The sequence below is a fragment of the Mobula hypostoma genome, chromosome 12, assembly GCF_963921235.1.
Source record: "Mobula hypostoma chromosome 12, sMobHyp1.1, whole genome shotgun sequence".
NCBI classification, from domain to species: Eukaryota; Metazoa; Chordata; class Chondrichthyes; order Myliobatiformes; family Myliobatidae; genus Mobula; species Mobula hypostoma.
Genome location: NC_086108.1, coordinates 89,732,302 through 89,747,708, shown reverse-complemented (window position 1 = coordinate 89,747,708; position 15,407 = coordinate 89,732,302). Strand labels below are relative to the sequence as shown.

The window sequence follows — 15,407 nt, the reverse complement described above, 5'->3', positions numbered from 1 at the left end:
TTCTGTGTGTCCTGTGCATGCCCAGTAGGAGTAGATTCGCCCAAATATCCATTCTAATGTGGACGGAGGTATTTTGAAAAACGCCTGGTGAGGATGCCTATCGTTTTTACGCGAAACCCGCGTTTTCAAAATTATCCGGTCTAGTGTGGACGTAGCCTTAGCCCTTGAATGACATCAACATAACAGAGTCCAACACGATAAACACCTGGGGGACTCCACTGAGCAGAAAATCTACTGGATCAGCTGCATGAATATTATGTGCACTAAACTAGGTTGGAGGCTGAGTATCCAGCAGTGAGTGATTTCATCTCCTTGCATTTCATTGCCTCTTCATCTCATCATCCTCAATGTGTCAGTCCGGACTGTGATGGAGCAAAGTTGAAAGTAAATTTATTTTTAAAGTAATATATGCCACCATATACTATCCTGAGATTCATTTTCTTGTGGGCATTCACAGTCAATAGAGAGAAACACAATGAAACATCGCCCACGACACAGACGGACAAACAACAAACGTGCAAAAGGCAATAAGCTGTGCAAGTACAAACATAAATAATAATAAATAAGCAATAAATATCAAGAACACGAGTTGTAAAGTCCTTAAAAGTGAGTCCACAGGGTGTGGAATCAGTTATCCCCTCTGGTACAAGCGCCTGATGATTGAGGGGTAATAAATGTCCCTAGCCTGGTTGCGTAGGTCTTGAGACACCTGTACCTCCTTCCTGATAGCAGCAGCGAGAAGAAAACACTGTCAGGATGGTGGGCATCCTTGATAATGGAAGCTGCTTTCCTGTGACAGTGCTCCTTGTAGATGTGCTCAGTAGTGGGGAGGGTTTTGATTATAATGAGCTGAGCTGTTCCATTACTTTTTGTAGTTTTTTTTACATTCAAGGATATTGGTGTTTCCATACCAGGCCATGATGCAAACAGTGAATATACGCTTTGCTGCTCATCTGTAGAAGTTTGTCAAAGCTTTAGATGACATGCCAATTCTGTGCAAACTTCTAAGAAAGTAGAGGCGCTGCCACCCCTTCTTGGTAATGGCAGTTACGTACCGGATGGAGGACAGATCCTCTGAAATGATAACGCTGAGGAATTTAAAGTTGCTGACTCTCTCCACTTCTGATCCCCTGATAAGGACTTCTGTTTTTCTCCATCTGTAGGAATAATCGCTCCTGTGTTTTGATGACATCGAATGAAAGGTTGTTGTTGTGTCAGCATTCTCACTGTCTGTCTGATATGCTGATTCATTACCATCTTTGATTCATCCCACAACAATGGTGCCATCAGCTAACTTAAATATGGCATTGGAGCTATACTTATCCTCACAGTCATAAGTACTAAGTGAGTAGAGCATGTGACCAAGCAGACAGCCCTGTGGTAGCCCTGTGGTGTACCTGTGCTGATGGTGATTGTGGAGGATTGTCGTTGCCAATCTAAGCTGACTGGGGTCTGCAAGTGATGAAATTGAGGATCCAGTTGCACAAGGAGATACTGAGGGCTAGATCTTGAAGCTTATTGGTTAGTTTTGAGGGGATGATAGTATTGAATGCAGGGTTGTAGTCAATAAAGAGCATCTTGATGTATGCATCTTCACTCTCTAGTTGGATGCATCAGCAAGGGAGATGAGGCTGAGTACAGGGCTACGGTTGGAAACTTGGTCACATGGTGTGAGCAGAATTATCTGCAGCTTAATGTGAAAAAGACTAAGGAGCTGGTGGTAGACCTGAGGAGAGCTAAGGTACTGGTGACCCCTGTTTCCATCCAGGGGGTCAGTGTGGACATCGTGGAGGATTTCAAATACCTGGGGACACGAATTGACAATAAGCTGGACTGTTCAAAGAACACTGAGGCTGTCTACAAGAAGGGTCAGAGCCATCTCTATTTCCTGACGAGACTGAGGTCCTTTAACATCTGCCGGGTGATGCTGAGGATGTTCTACAAGTCTGTGGTGGCCAGTGCGATCATGTTTGCTGTTGTGTGCTGGGGCAGCAGGCTGAGGGTGGCAGACACCAACAGAATCAACAAACTCATTCGTAAGGCCAGTGATGTTGTGGGGATGGAACTGGACTCTCTGACAGTGGTGTCTGAAAAGAGGATGCTGTCTAAGTTGCATGCCATCTTGGACAATGTCTCCCATCCGCTACATAATATACTGGGTGGGCACAGGAGTACATTCAGCCAGAGACTCATTCCACCGAGATGCAACACCGAGCGTCATAAGAAGTCATTCCTGCCTGTGGCCATCAAACTTTACAACTCCTCCCTTGGAGGGTCAGACACCCTGAGCCAATAGGCTGGTTCAGGACTTGTTTCATAATTTACTGGCATAATTTACATATTACTATTTAACTATTTATGGTTTTATTACTATTCATTATTTATGGTGCAACTGTAATGAAAACCAATTTCCCCTGGGGTCAATAAAGTATGACTATGACTAGGTGTTCCTGGACGGAATGGAGAGCCAATAAAATGGCATCTGATGTTGACCTGTTGTGATGGTAGGCAAATCGGAATGGATTCACGTCACTCCTCAGGCAGGAGTTGATATACTTCATCACCAATCTCTCAAATGCACTTGCAGGTTACCACATTCTTCTTGGGCAGCGATATAATTGAAGCCTGAAGTAGGTGGATACATCAGGATGCCAAATCAAGAAGTTAAAGATATCAGGGAACATGCTTGCCAGTTGAAAAACACAATTCTTTATTACTCGGCCAGGTACACCATCTGGGCCAGGTGCTTTGCATGGGTTCACCCTCCTGAAGGACGGTCTCATGTTGTTCTCACAGGGTTGTCAGGAGCTATGGGAGTTCATGAAGGTGCCTCCATGCTTTCATGGTCAAAGCGAGCATAAAAGGCACTGAGCTCATCTGGGAGCAAAACCTTGTTCTCACGTGTGTCACACACAAAATGCTGGTGGAATGCAGCAGGCCAGACTGCATCCATAGGAAGAAGCACAGTCGATGTTTCAGGCCAAGATGTCGACTGTGCTTCTCCTATGGATGCTGTCTGGCCTGCTGCGTTCTACCAGCATTTTGTCTGTGTTGCTTGAATTTCCAGCATCTGCAGATTTCCTCGTCTTTGCGTCTCAGACGTGTCTCCTGGTTTCACTTTGTAGGAGATGATGGCATTCAAGCTCTGTCACAGCAGTCGAACATCCTTCAGTGATTCAAATTTGGTCCAGAATTTCCACTAAACATGTGAGATGGCTTTGTGGCTATCACACATGGAATCTTGCATTTTACCTGGTTGCCAAGACTAACTGCCACTGATCTAGCCTTCAGCAAATTGTGGATCTTGTGGTTTATCCAGGGCTTCTGTTTGGGGAAGACTCTGAATGATATTGTGAGGACACACTCCCCATTTACCAGATGAATGTTGCTCCCAAAGTTTCTTAGAAGCTTGATTCCTTCCTGGATTGAGTAGGCCTCTTGACTCCATCCTAGCCACCATTCTAAGCATTAATACCCTCAAAGCAGTGGACTCTACCATCTACAACAAAATGTGCTGCATTACTCCACTCAAACTTCTCTGATAGGACCTAAGAAACCTGCAAGTCCCTACTTTCTAGGACAAGTGCAATGGGTGAATGGAAGTGCTACTGTGTCTGCACTGAGTGTGCACCATCTTAGGTTGAAAATATCTTATTGCTCCATCATCTCAACTGGGGCTAAGTCCTGAAAGTCCATCCCCAATAGCACTGTTGTGGTGCCTTCACCGCAGAGCTTCTCAAAATTGTCTCATCACCACTCTTTGAAGGACAATTAGTGATCAGCAATGAATGCTTGCCTTGCCTTCTGGGAGGCTAGGGAAGAAATTGTGGGAGCCCTGGCTAAGATATTTTCATCATTATTCACCACAGGTGAGGGGCTTGTAGTCTAGAGGGTAATGAATGCTTTGCTTTTAGTTAAGAACAACAAAGAAAGACTTAGAAACTAAAGAAGAGTTACTGGAGAAGATTTTAAGGGATAAAATATGTGTGCTACTTGAGCAGGGGTACCCAACCTGGGGTCTGTGGACCCCTCAGTTAACGGTAGGGGTCCATGGCATAATAAAAAGGTTGAAAACCCCTGAACTAGAGAGCACTTTGCTGTCTCGAAGAAGATTCTGGGAAGTAAACGCGTACTCAAACGGCCTCGATGCGAGGAAACTTCGAGATGGGGCGCAAGTTGATTTAAAGCATCCATTAATCGCTGATTAAAGCATTGAGGAAGATTGAGCCATCAAGGCAAATGCAGAAGGCGAGCGAGAGTTCAGCGCTGACAGCCTTCCGTTTGATCGCTGCCGAGAAGGACTCTATGAGAGGCCTATCACTGTGTGGCTCGCTGTGACAGGTGGGTAGGCCTCTCTGCCTCATGTGGTATCCCTCTCTTTCAATGAATGGCAGTGATATTGGAAGATGGTATCGTGGTTCTGCATTTATGGATTGCACTATTGCATTTACGAACTGTGCACTTTTTCAGACTTATGGTTTTTATATTGTTACGAACTGTAACATTTAGAAATAAACCAGCAGCAAGAGATTTCACACTGAGTCAGGTTTTAATGTTAAAACCACTATTTTTATTAGTATCTACTTATAATATCGTAATTTAACCAAGATAAACAAATGTTAACAGTGTTATGTGTATATGTGTAAGATAGCTCCCAAACTAGGTTAAGCTTGGGGAAATAAAGCTTAAAGTCTTAAGATGGTAAGGTAGGGAAAGTTCAGGCATCCACAGAATAAGTGATAGGAGAGAGCTATTTGTAATCCAGGGTGAAATGTAGAGAAAAGGTGGTTACGTCGTATTCCACAAATTCCATTAGGGTAAAATGAGATAACAGTCGCTGTAGATCTTGTCCATCGTGTCATTTCAAATCCACGTACAAATTATCACCGGAAGTGATCTGTCACAGAGATATCGTCTTCAAGGAATTACCACACAACATACCCAGGCAAGGGTTAACACATAAGTGGTCTCCACAGGATATCCTGAAAAATCCATTCCTTTGGCTTATATGAAGTGACAGACACACATTCTGCATGCCGATGTTTAACCCACCCTTGTGGGCATAAGAGAGTTCCAAGCCTCAGCTGCGACAAGCTGGAGCTACCAGATTCCCAGTTTCTTTTTTCTTCTTTTCTCTATCTCTCTCTATCTCTCCTTCTGTCTATGCCCTTCTTTTAAAGTTAAACAAGCTGCAAGTCCGCCACTGAACAACATCATAGTCCCGCCTCACTTAGGCGCTCTTGAAGTGACAGTCCACAGTAAACTAAACTTGTGGGTTCGTAACAATATTCTGTGTTCTTCATCATCTGTTCCCTTTCTGTTTTGTTGTGCGAGGGGATGGTGTTTTGGGGGTTGATGCGTTAGTTTTTTTTGTGCAGTGGCGGGGTTCTTTTTTGGGGGTTGATGTTCCTGTTCGGTTTTGTGCAGGGGGAGGGATTTTGGGGGTTGATGAACGGGATGCCATTCTTTTTTTGTGGCGGGGGGGATAGATTTAATGTTTTTCATGTTCTTTCTTTGTTTCATGGCTATCTGGAGAAGACACATTTCAGAGTTGTTTATGGATACATGCTTTGATAATAAATGAAACTTGGAACCTTTTTCAGAGGTACAGGTAGTCAAGGTGGCTTTGTGCATAGGAGATTGCATCTTACAAACTTGACCAAATTTGAAATTAATGGAATTTTTTGATGATGAGACCAAGAAAGTTAATTAAGGCTGGGTGGTATACATGGTTTAAGGGGGCTCCAGTAAGATTTGTAATAAGGTTCCACATGTATAAGTTGCTCCGAAAGGATAGATTGCATGGAATCCAGGGAGAGCTGGTGGATTGGATGCACATTTGGCTGGATGGTAGAAAGTAAAGAGTGATGGTGGAAGGTTGTTTCGCAGGCTGGAGACCTGGGACTAGTGGTGCACCTCAGAGGTCAGTGCTGGGCCCATTGTTATTTGCCATCTATAATCAACAATTTGGATAAAAATATACAAGGCATGGCTCGTAAGTTTGCAGATGACAGTAACATAGGCGGTGTGGTGGACAATGAAGGTTATCACAAGTTGCAGGAGTCTCTTGTTCAGCTGAGTAAGTGGGCTGTGGAATGGCAAATGAAGTTTAATTCAGATAAGTGCAAGGTGTTGCATTTTGGAAAGTATTCAGGAAGGAATTTCACAGTGAATGGCAGGGCCGTGGAGAGTCTTGCAGAGCATGGGGACTTTGGAGTACAAGTACATAGTTTCCTGAAAGTGGAATCACTGTAGCTGTTAAAGTTTACTCTGCATTGTTATTGCTTTACCTATACTGTGTCCATTCTATCCAAATACTCATATGTCCAGTCCCCTAGAATACCTTCCATTAACTTTCCCAATACTGATCTCAGGTTTACCAGCCTATAATTTCCTGGTTTATCTTTAGAGACTTTCCTAAACAGCGGAACAACATCAGATATCCCGCAATCCTTTGGTATCTCACCTGTTGCTAAAGGTGATTTAACTACTTTTGCTTGGGAACCTGAAATTTCTGCACTTGTCTCCCACTGGGTCCTTGGGAACACCATGCAGGCTGTGGGGATTTAGCCACCCTGATTTGCCCCTCTGTAATCTTTATAGTTTCCATAAAGTTGATGCTGCTTTCCCTCACTTCTACAGACTCTGTATCCATCTCCCGAGTAAATACAAATGCAAAAAAATTATTTAAGGTATTCCCAATCTCTTTTGGCTCCATGCATGGATTGCCCTTCTGATCTTCCAGAGGACCAATTTTATCCCTTGCAATCCTTTTGCTCTTAATATATCTGTAGAATCCTTTAGGATTCTCCTTCATCTTGTCTCCCAGGGTAGACTGGGGACTTTTTTAGCCATCTTGATTTATTTCTTAAGTGTTCTCCTGCATTTCTTTTACTCCTACTTATTCTACTCATTTTTATTCTACTTATAAATATAGATGAAAATGAGCTTTGCTGTGGGTCACGGTAACAAGATAGACTATATGACAGAGCTAATGTTGTTCATGCTTTCAGCATAACATCCTTTACCATCTCAAAGATTTTAGATCAGTTCTTGACTCCATATCCAAACACTTGTATAAATCATTGGTTGCTAAGATATAACCATCACCTGCAGAGTTATTTAATCATGTAAAATAGCAAGGCAAGTTGTACTCTCCTTGCCGTTCACTTTTCAACTGATGGCAGGTCCTGGGAAATAACAAAATTTATTGCTAAACCAATTGTAAAACCTTTCAATCTAGACTCTATGAAACAAAAACAAATATTTGTTTGTTATCATGAAACAAACTCCATATATTAAGAACATTAAAACAAATTATTGAAAAAAAAATTATGTAGAGATACAGCATAGTAACAGGCCCTTCCAGCTCCATGAGCCTGTGCTGACCAATCACACCCAGGTGCCCAGTTAACCTGCTTACCCATACAAGCTTGGAATGTGGAAGGAAACCAGAGCACCCGGTGGAGATCCACATAATTGTGGGGAGAATAACCTTACAGGCAGTCGCAGAATTGGACCCCGATCACTGGTGCTGTAATAGCACTTTGCTTACTGCTTTGTTGCCGTGCTGCCCCACACACTGTCTGACGAAGGGTTCCGGCCTGAAACGTCGACTCATCGTTTCCACGGATGCTGCCCGACCTGCTGAGTTCCTCCAGCGTGTTGTGAGTGTTGCTTTGGTCCCAGCATCTGCAGGTTATTTTGTGTCTGTCTTAATCTCATTTCTGCTCTTTCTCAGTTCTATACTTATTGTTATATCATGATTAACAAGGATTGATCTCTGCCTCTTGAAATGAAAATATCTGGGCTTTAATTTGCTGAAATCCAGCTTTACAGCCTCTTTTGTTCTTTCTATCATTTGGACCCTAGCCTTCCACATCATATTGGATAAAGGAGCATTATTAGTGAATCAGTCATTTCCTTACTAATCTCAGACAGGACCAGGATTAATAAGGTGCCAAATCATTCTAAATACAGCCATACTAAATAAATCCACCTGGACTCAACCCTGTGCTCCCTCCACACCAGTAATGACCTCGAACATGTGCAATGGTATGATAATTTTGGACCTCCCAAACCCTAATGGGTGCAGTGAAGCCTCTGTGGTGACTGTATCACACTATGTTGGTGCCAGAAGTGTAACCACTTTATACTTACAATACAGCCTCTTGTATGAGACATTATTAAAGTCCTTCTGAAAATTCACGTATGCCACATCTATTTAATTTGACTTTGACTGTTCCACCAGTAACAAACTTAATAAACTTCAGTAGGTTTATGAATAAACTCTTCTTGGGCTTTCAGCTTGGTACAAGTATCAATTATAACCGATGTTTCAATGCTAAACTCTGCCATCTTCATCAGGGGTGTTGCCTGGGCTTGTCTAGTTCCTTGGTATTTGTGCCCCTGTAGTCCATCCCTCCTGATTGGTTCGTCCTGATCCAATCAGGTTTCCACTCTCCCACCTTGTTTACAAGTGAATTTCAGTTCTTACTCAGAGCGAGAACTTTGTCTTTGTTAAAATTCTTGTTCTCTAGGTGGTTAAAATCAATACCTGTACCCGGCTGAAAGCCCGAGAAGAGTTTATTTGTCATAAACGCTGGGAAAGTACTAGATTTTTTTTAGTAGGTTTGTCAAACACTCTCAATTTTCTAACCACATGTTTGCTTTGTCTAATCTAATTGATATTTTCTGAATGGACTTCTATCACATCTTTTATAGTAGTCGCTAGAAATTATTCCCACTACTGATGTTAGTCTAACCAATATGTCGTTCCCCCATTTTCTCTCTGCTTTTTTCTTGAGGGAGGTTTTGTCACCCTTAATTTTTCAGGGACTTCTCAGGAATATAGAGAATCTTAGAGAATCTTCTTTTATGTTTCTTGAAAGTATTTCTTTTTGTTTCACCTGTTTTATTCCCTTAATTAATCTTTTGGTCCTCTTTCCTGAATTCTTAACTGCTTCCTCTCCTTGGGTTTGCCACTTTATCAAATAATCAAACAAAAACTGCTGATGTTGCATTCTGAAATAAAACCAGAAAAAGCTAGTAACACTCATTGGGTCAGGTGGCATTCATGGAAAGAGAAATAAAATTGTAACTGAATCTGTGGAAGTCATTGCCACAGAGGGGTGTGTAGCCCAAGTAACTGGGTGTGTTTAAGGCAGAGATTGATGGGTTATTGATTGATAAGGGGGTTAAGGTTTATGGGGAGAGGGGAGAACAACGGGGTTGAAAAAAATCAGCTATGACTGAGTGGTAGGGCAGACTTGATGGGGTGAATATCTGAATTCTGCTCTGATATAATGGTGGCGTAGCACTTAGTCTAACACTATCCCAGTGCCCGCTGTAATATCAGCGTTCAATTCCTGCTACTATCTGTGAAGAGCTCTACATTGTCTCTGTGATCACATGGATTTCCTTCAGGTGCCTGGTTTTCTACCATGTTCCAAGACGAATGTTTAGAGTTAGTAGGTTGTGGGCATTCGATGCTGGTGCCGGAAGTGTGACAGCACTTGCACAATCCTCGCTGAGTTGATTTGACACAAACAACGCATTTCACTGTATGTTTTGATATACATGTGACAGATAAAGCTAATCTTCTATCTACAAAAGTCTGTAGATGCTGGAAATCCAAAGCAATGCACACAAATTATCTTCTATTGTATGCTCTTTTTCAGGTTGAAGACCCTTCAGCAGCTTTAATCATGTGCCTAAATTGTAGCCATACAGTATATTGTGCTCACTTCTGCTCATTTAGTTGCAATGATTTCAGTGGAGCTGAGTGCGTAAAGATGAGTAATACACACTCCACAAAACTCACCTTTACTATCAAAGAACTTATCCCCCTTCGCTGAAAATCGCGTTAAACAATTAAAGCTGTTGACGAAGATAGAAGTCAATCACCACCGAGTCTATGGCATTTCAAATGAATCTTCGGATTTAATTGAGCCAGACTGTTTGTTTCTAAATGGAAATCAAACAGCTGCACAAATGAAACGCACTAATCACAGAAACAAGTCAGGAGGATATTTCTGAATAGTGTAATTTACGGAACCCACAGGGAGTGATTTATAATTGTAATTCTTTCCCCCCAGAGCTCAGTGATTTTATTTCATATGTAAATGCACAATGGTGACTGAGTGGGATCTGGTTTTGATTCGCAGTCCATTCAGTTTAATTGTACAGGAGAGGATGCCAGTAGGAGATTTTCCTTGGCCTCAGGGTCCTAGTTTAGTGGAAGATGGCCAAGATTTCTCATCTTGATCACTTGCTGATCAGCCTTATGTGTGGCGTTTGGCAATGATTGGACTGGCTTTCGATGCAAACTCCCTCCTGTCAGAACACCTGACAGCGCTCGCTGCCAAAACGTTTGATAGGTACTAAAGGCAATACAGTGCCTTTGGAACTGTACCTGTTTCCCCACCTTCCACTGGCAACAGCTGACCAGAAGGCAAGTTAGGGGGATGATGATATAGAGCTTTTCACAAGGTGAGCTGTGTTGAATTAGGGATATGTATAGTTTGACTGAGAGCAAGTTAACAGTTATTTAGAACTTTGGTCCTCTAACATCACCTCTGCACCTCAGACTTATTTCATTCCCCCACCTCAAACACAACCCTTCAGCTGACTCTATCTCCTCATCAGGAACCCCTTCCTTCAACCTTGGTGTTCCTGCATTTCAGTCTCTGCTTTAATGTGTATCTCCAAATACTGTTTATAAGGGCATAAGACATGGGAGCCGAATTAGGCCTATTTGCCCATTGAGTCTGTGCCTCTTCATCATGGCTGATTTATTATCCCTCTCAACCTCATTCTCCTGCCTTCTCCCCATAACCTTTGTTGCCCTTATTGATCAAAAAACTATCAACCTCCATTTTAAATATATCCAATGATTTTGCTTCCACAGTTGACTCTGGCAATGAATTCCACCGATTCACCCCCTTCTGGCTAAATAAATTACTCCTGATCCCTGTTCTAAAGGGATGTCCTTGTATTCTGAGGCAATCCCCTCTGGTTGTAAATGCCCCCACTGTAGGAAACGTCCTCTCCACATCCACTCTACCTTGGCCTTTCAAGATTCGATAGCTTTCAATGAGCTCCTCCCCCATTCTACTGAAACTGAAGTAAAGGCTCAAGGCAAACAACAGGAATTCTGCAGATGCTGGAAATTCAAGCAACACACATCAAAGTTGCTGGTGAACGCAGCAGGCCAAGCAGCATCTATAGGAAGAGGCGCAGTCCGTCAAATGCTCCTCATATGTGAACCCTTTCATTCCTGGGATCATTTTTATGAACCTCCTCTGGACCCTTTCTATAAACATCCCTTTTTGCTTGAGGGCCCCAAACTGCTCACTATACTCCATGAGGTTTGGTGTATGCCTTATAAAACAGCATTGTATCTTTTCTTTTACATTCCAGTCCTCACAAAATGAATGGTAACATTACATTTGCTCTCCTTATCACCAATTCAACCCGCAAGTTAATCTTTAGGGAATCCTGCACAAGGACTGCTAAGCCCCTTTGTACCTCTGATTTCTAAATTTGCTCCCTATTTAGAAAATAGTCTACTCTTTTATTCCTTCTATCAAAATACATTATGTTTGGACCAAAAGAGAGCCGATGAGTATAGGGAGAGAGTAGATAAATTGGTTGAGGCCAAGACTGGATCAGCCTTGACTGCATTGATTGGTAGAGTTGACTGCTATTTCTGCTAATTCTTTTTATTTCTGCTAATTCTTTTATTTAGTGGCATCATCTTCTCCTTGGTTTAAGATGCTTTGTCACTATGAAGTCACACTGACTAAATGTAAGAAAATATTGCTCTGTTATTGAAGGATTCTTTGCTGTTCAGGTCATTGGCAAGTGCAACCAGATGTAAAGCTCAAATGCAACCACCTTGATGTGAACAGAATTATTGTTTCATCGCACTTGTTAAATACTTTGCATGGTGCAAGTAAAGAAACAACGAATGAAGAGCATTTCAGCCACCAAAAGGGTAAATGTTCCTCACAACAACTTGCAGCCAAGGATCTGAACAAATGTTCTGTTAGCTCTGAGTGTCCAAATGAGTCATCATTGGAGATGTGCAACCCTGCCCCACCAGTGGCCAAACATATAACTGAACCACAAAATAATAATATTGAAAAAACAACCTCTTCTAACAATCAATGTAGAAAGCTCGTGTTGTCCATGACAAACCATCAATCAACTGACAATCAATTGAATGATTTGAAGCAGGTAAGAGAATCAAGATCAGAAATTTCTGAGTGCCATGATCAACGTCACAACGAGTGCTCTGGGCAGCTTTTAAAGAATAATGAAACTTCAACAGTAAACCAACTTCCTGCATTTAAGTTGGAAGGTAAACTACCCACCTGTTCAAAGATGGAGAATAAAACTAAATATCCCGAAATTTGCAGTGAAAAGAAGTTTAATTGGAAGGAAGGACTTTTTCAAGTTAAAGGAACCTCATCTAAAAGAAATACTGATTCAGGGATATTAAGAACAGCACAAGAATCCACTTCGTGTAGTACAATAGGTCAAACATATGCAGTTGACTGTCTTACAGAAAGACCAATGGACAGGCAGATCAACAGCAATCGTTTTCAGGAGCTAGCTAACTTTACAGGCTTATCAGCACGGTATCTTGCAACGTGCCATTTGCAGAACCCGCTTGATATGGCTAAAGAAGGTGTAAATATATACCCTGGTGGAAGCAAAAATAATCACACTGATGATATTATTCAAAGTTTATCCAAAGAACGAATGCAAAGTAAACGTCAGAATTATCAGCTGGCTAGAATCACTCTGCTGGAAGATAAAAGTACATCCCTGGAAACTATGGAATGCATCTCACAGATGGATCAACAAGAGTTTGAACGTGCAAAATCTGTGGTAAACGCATTAATTTTTAGTGATAATTTTTACTGGAGATTTGCTAATTAAGTTAACTTAGCTTTTTCTCTTGTTCCTCTCTTAGGACGGCCTGTATTATTTAGGCCTTTCAAAAAGCCACTTCAAGCATTATAGTCTGAGTCACCTCTTTCTGCTCTGAAGCATTTGTTGATTCTGTGTAGTAGGCTGGGCTATTTTAATTGTCTTCACTGCATTGCTGAAGAAATTTAATGATCTACAATGCAAAGCACATTTGAATTTTTCATGCCAACGTTACATAAAGAACATTAATGCCCAACTATCAGGCAGAAACATTGCTCCATTTTAATAAAGTACGGAATAACACAAACAAAATGCTGGAGGAACTCAGCAGGTCGGGCAGCATCTATGGAGAAGAATAAAGAGCTAACTTTTTGGGCCAAGACCCTTCATCAGGACTGAGTTTCTCCAGCATTTTGTGTCTGTTATTCTGGATTCCCAGCATCTGCAGAATCACATGTGCTTTTGATAAACTCTTATTATTTTGTACCTAAGGTTTGGATGCATTAGTGATAATTTTTCAAAACTCGTTAGATTCTGGACTAGTTCCTGAGGATTGGAGGGTGGCTAATGTAACCCCACTTTTTAAAAAAGGAGGGAGAGAGAAACCAGGGAATTATAGACTGGTTAGCCTAACGTCGGTGGTGGGGAAACTGCTGGAGTCAGTTATCAAGGATGTGATAACAGCACATTTGGAAAGCGGTGAAATGATCGAACAAAGTCAGCATGGATTTGTGAAAGGAAAATCATGTCTGACGAATCTCATAGAATTTTTTGAGGATGTAACTAGTAGAGTGGATAGGGGAGAACCAGTGGATGTGGTATATTTGGATTTTCAAAAGGCTTTTGACAAGGTCCCACACAGGAGATTAGTGTGCAAACTTAAAGCACACGGTATTGGGGGTAAGGTATTGGTGTGGGTGGAGAATTGGTTAGCAGACAGGAAGCAAAGAGTGGGAATAAACGGGACCTTTTCAGAATGGCAGGCAGTGACTAGTGGGGTACCGCAAGGCTCAGTGCTGGGACCCCAGTTGTTTACAATATATATTAATGACTTGGATGAGGGAATTAAATGCAGCATCTCCAAGTTTGCGGATTACACGAAGCTGGGTGGCAGTGTTAGCAGTGAGGAGGATGCTAAGAGGATGCAGGGTGACTTGGATAGGTTGGGTGAGTGGGCAAACTCATGGCAGATGCATTTTAATGTGGATAAATGTGAAGTTATCCACTTTGGTGGCAAAAATAGGAAAACAGATTATTATCTGAATGGTGGCCGATTAGGAAAAGGGGAGGTGCAACGAGACCTGGGTGTCATTATACACCAGTCATTGAAAGTGGGCATGCAGGTACAGCAGGCGGTGAAAAAGGCGAATGGTATGCTGGCATTTATAGCGAGAGGATTCGAGTACAGGAGCAGGGAGGTACTACTGCAGTTGTACAAGGCCTTGGTGAGACCACACCTGGAGTATTGTGTGCAGTTTTGGTCCCCTAATCTGAGGAAAGACATCTTTGCCATAGAGGGAGTACAAAGAAGGTTCACCAGATTGATTCCTGGGATGGCAGGACTTTCATATGAAGAAAGACTGGATGAACTGGGCTTGTACTCGTTGGAATTTAGAAGATTGAGGGGGGATCTGATTGAAACGTATAAGATCCTAAAGGGATTGGACAGGCTAGATGCAGGAAGATTGTTCCCGATGTTGGGGAAGTCCAGAATGAGGGGTCACAGTTTGAGGATAGAGGGGAAGCCTTTTAGGACCGAGATTAGGAAAAACTTCTTCACACAGAGAGTGGTGAATCTGTGGAATTCTCTGCCACAGCAAACTGTTGAGGCCAGTTCATTGGCTATGTTTAAGAGGGAGTTAGATATGGCCCTTGTGGTTACAGGGGTCAGGGGGTATGGAGGGAAGGCTGGGGCGGGGTTCTGAGTTGGATGATCAGCCATGATCATAATAAATGGCGGTGCAGGCTCAAAGGGCCGAATGGCCTACTCCTGCACCTATTTTCTATGTTTCTATGTTTTTCTGAGAGAACAGCATTTATAACAATTATATACTTAATATCATTAATCAATTTATATTATAATTATTTTCAACTACTATATAGCTATTAATGTATAACTACATTAATAAAATTACTCAAATTCTGATTGGTAATGAAATCTGATGAAATGAATTTCCACAGTTGAGCAAAGGTCAAATAAGTGAACTGATACAAGTTATAAAGGGTCAAATATTATTAATTGGTTACATACACTAAGCTCAACAGTTTAATGACTGTGCATTCTGCTCTGTCTCAAATATTTTTGAATTTCCTAAGTGGAGTGCAAAGTGCAGTTGTAGCTCTAGTGCGCATGCAACCAAAGGTGAATTGCAAAAATAGTTGGATTAAAATCATGATTGCAATCTTAACTTAACTTGGAGAATCTTAGAGTGAGTGTGTGTGTGTGTGTGTGTGTGCGCGCGCGCGCT

At 41.9% G+C, this 15,407-nt stretch overlaps 1 protein-coding gene across 5 annotated transcripts in view; it reads left to right on the top strand.

The window, feature by feature from the left end:
- The window catches only part of LOC134354987 (uncharacterized), a 63,859-nt gene that overhangs the window by 42,754 nt on the left and 5,698 nt on the right, over window positions 1–15,407 (top strand). For all 5 annotated transcript variants that reach the window (XM_063064586.1, XM_063064582.1, XM_063064585.1 and 2 more), the window contains one exon: window positions 11,855–12,897. In XM_063064586.1, the coding sequence (XP_062920656.1) occupies window positions 11,855–12,897 (1,043 nt within the window). The remainder of the gene's footprint in view (window positions 1–11,854; window positions 12,898–15,407) is intronic.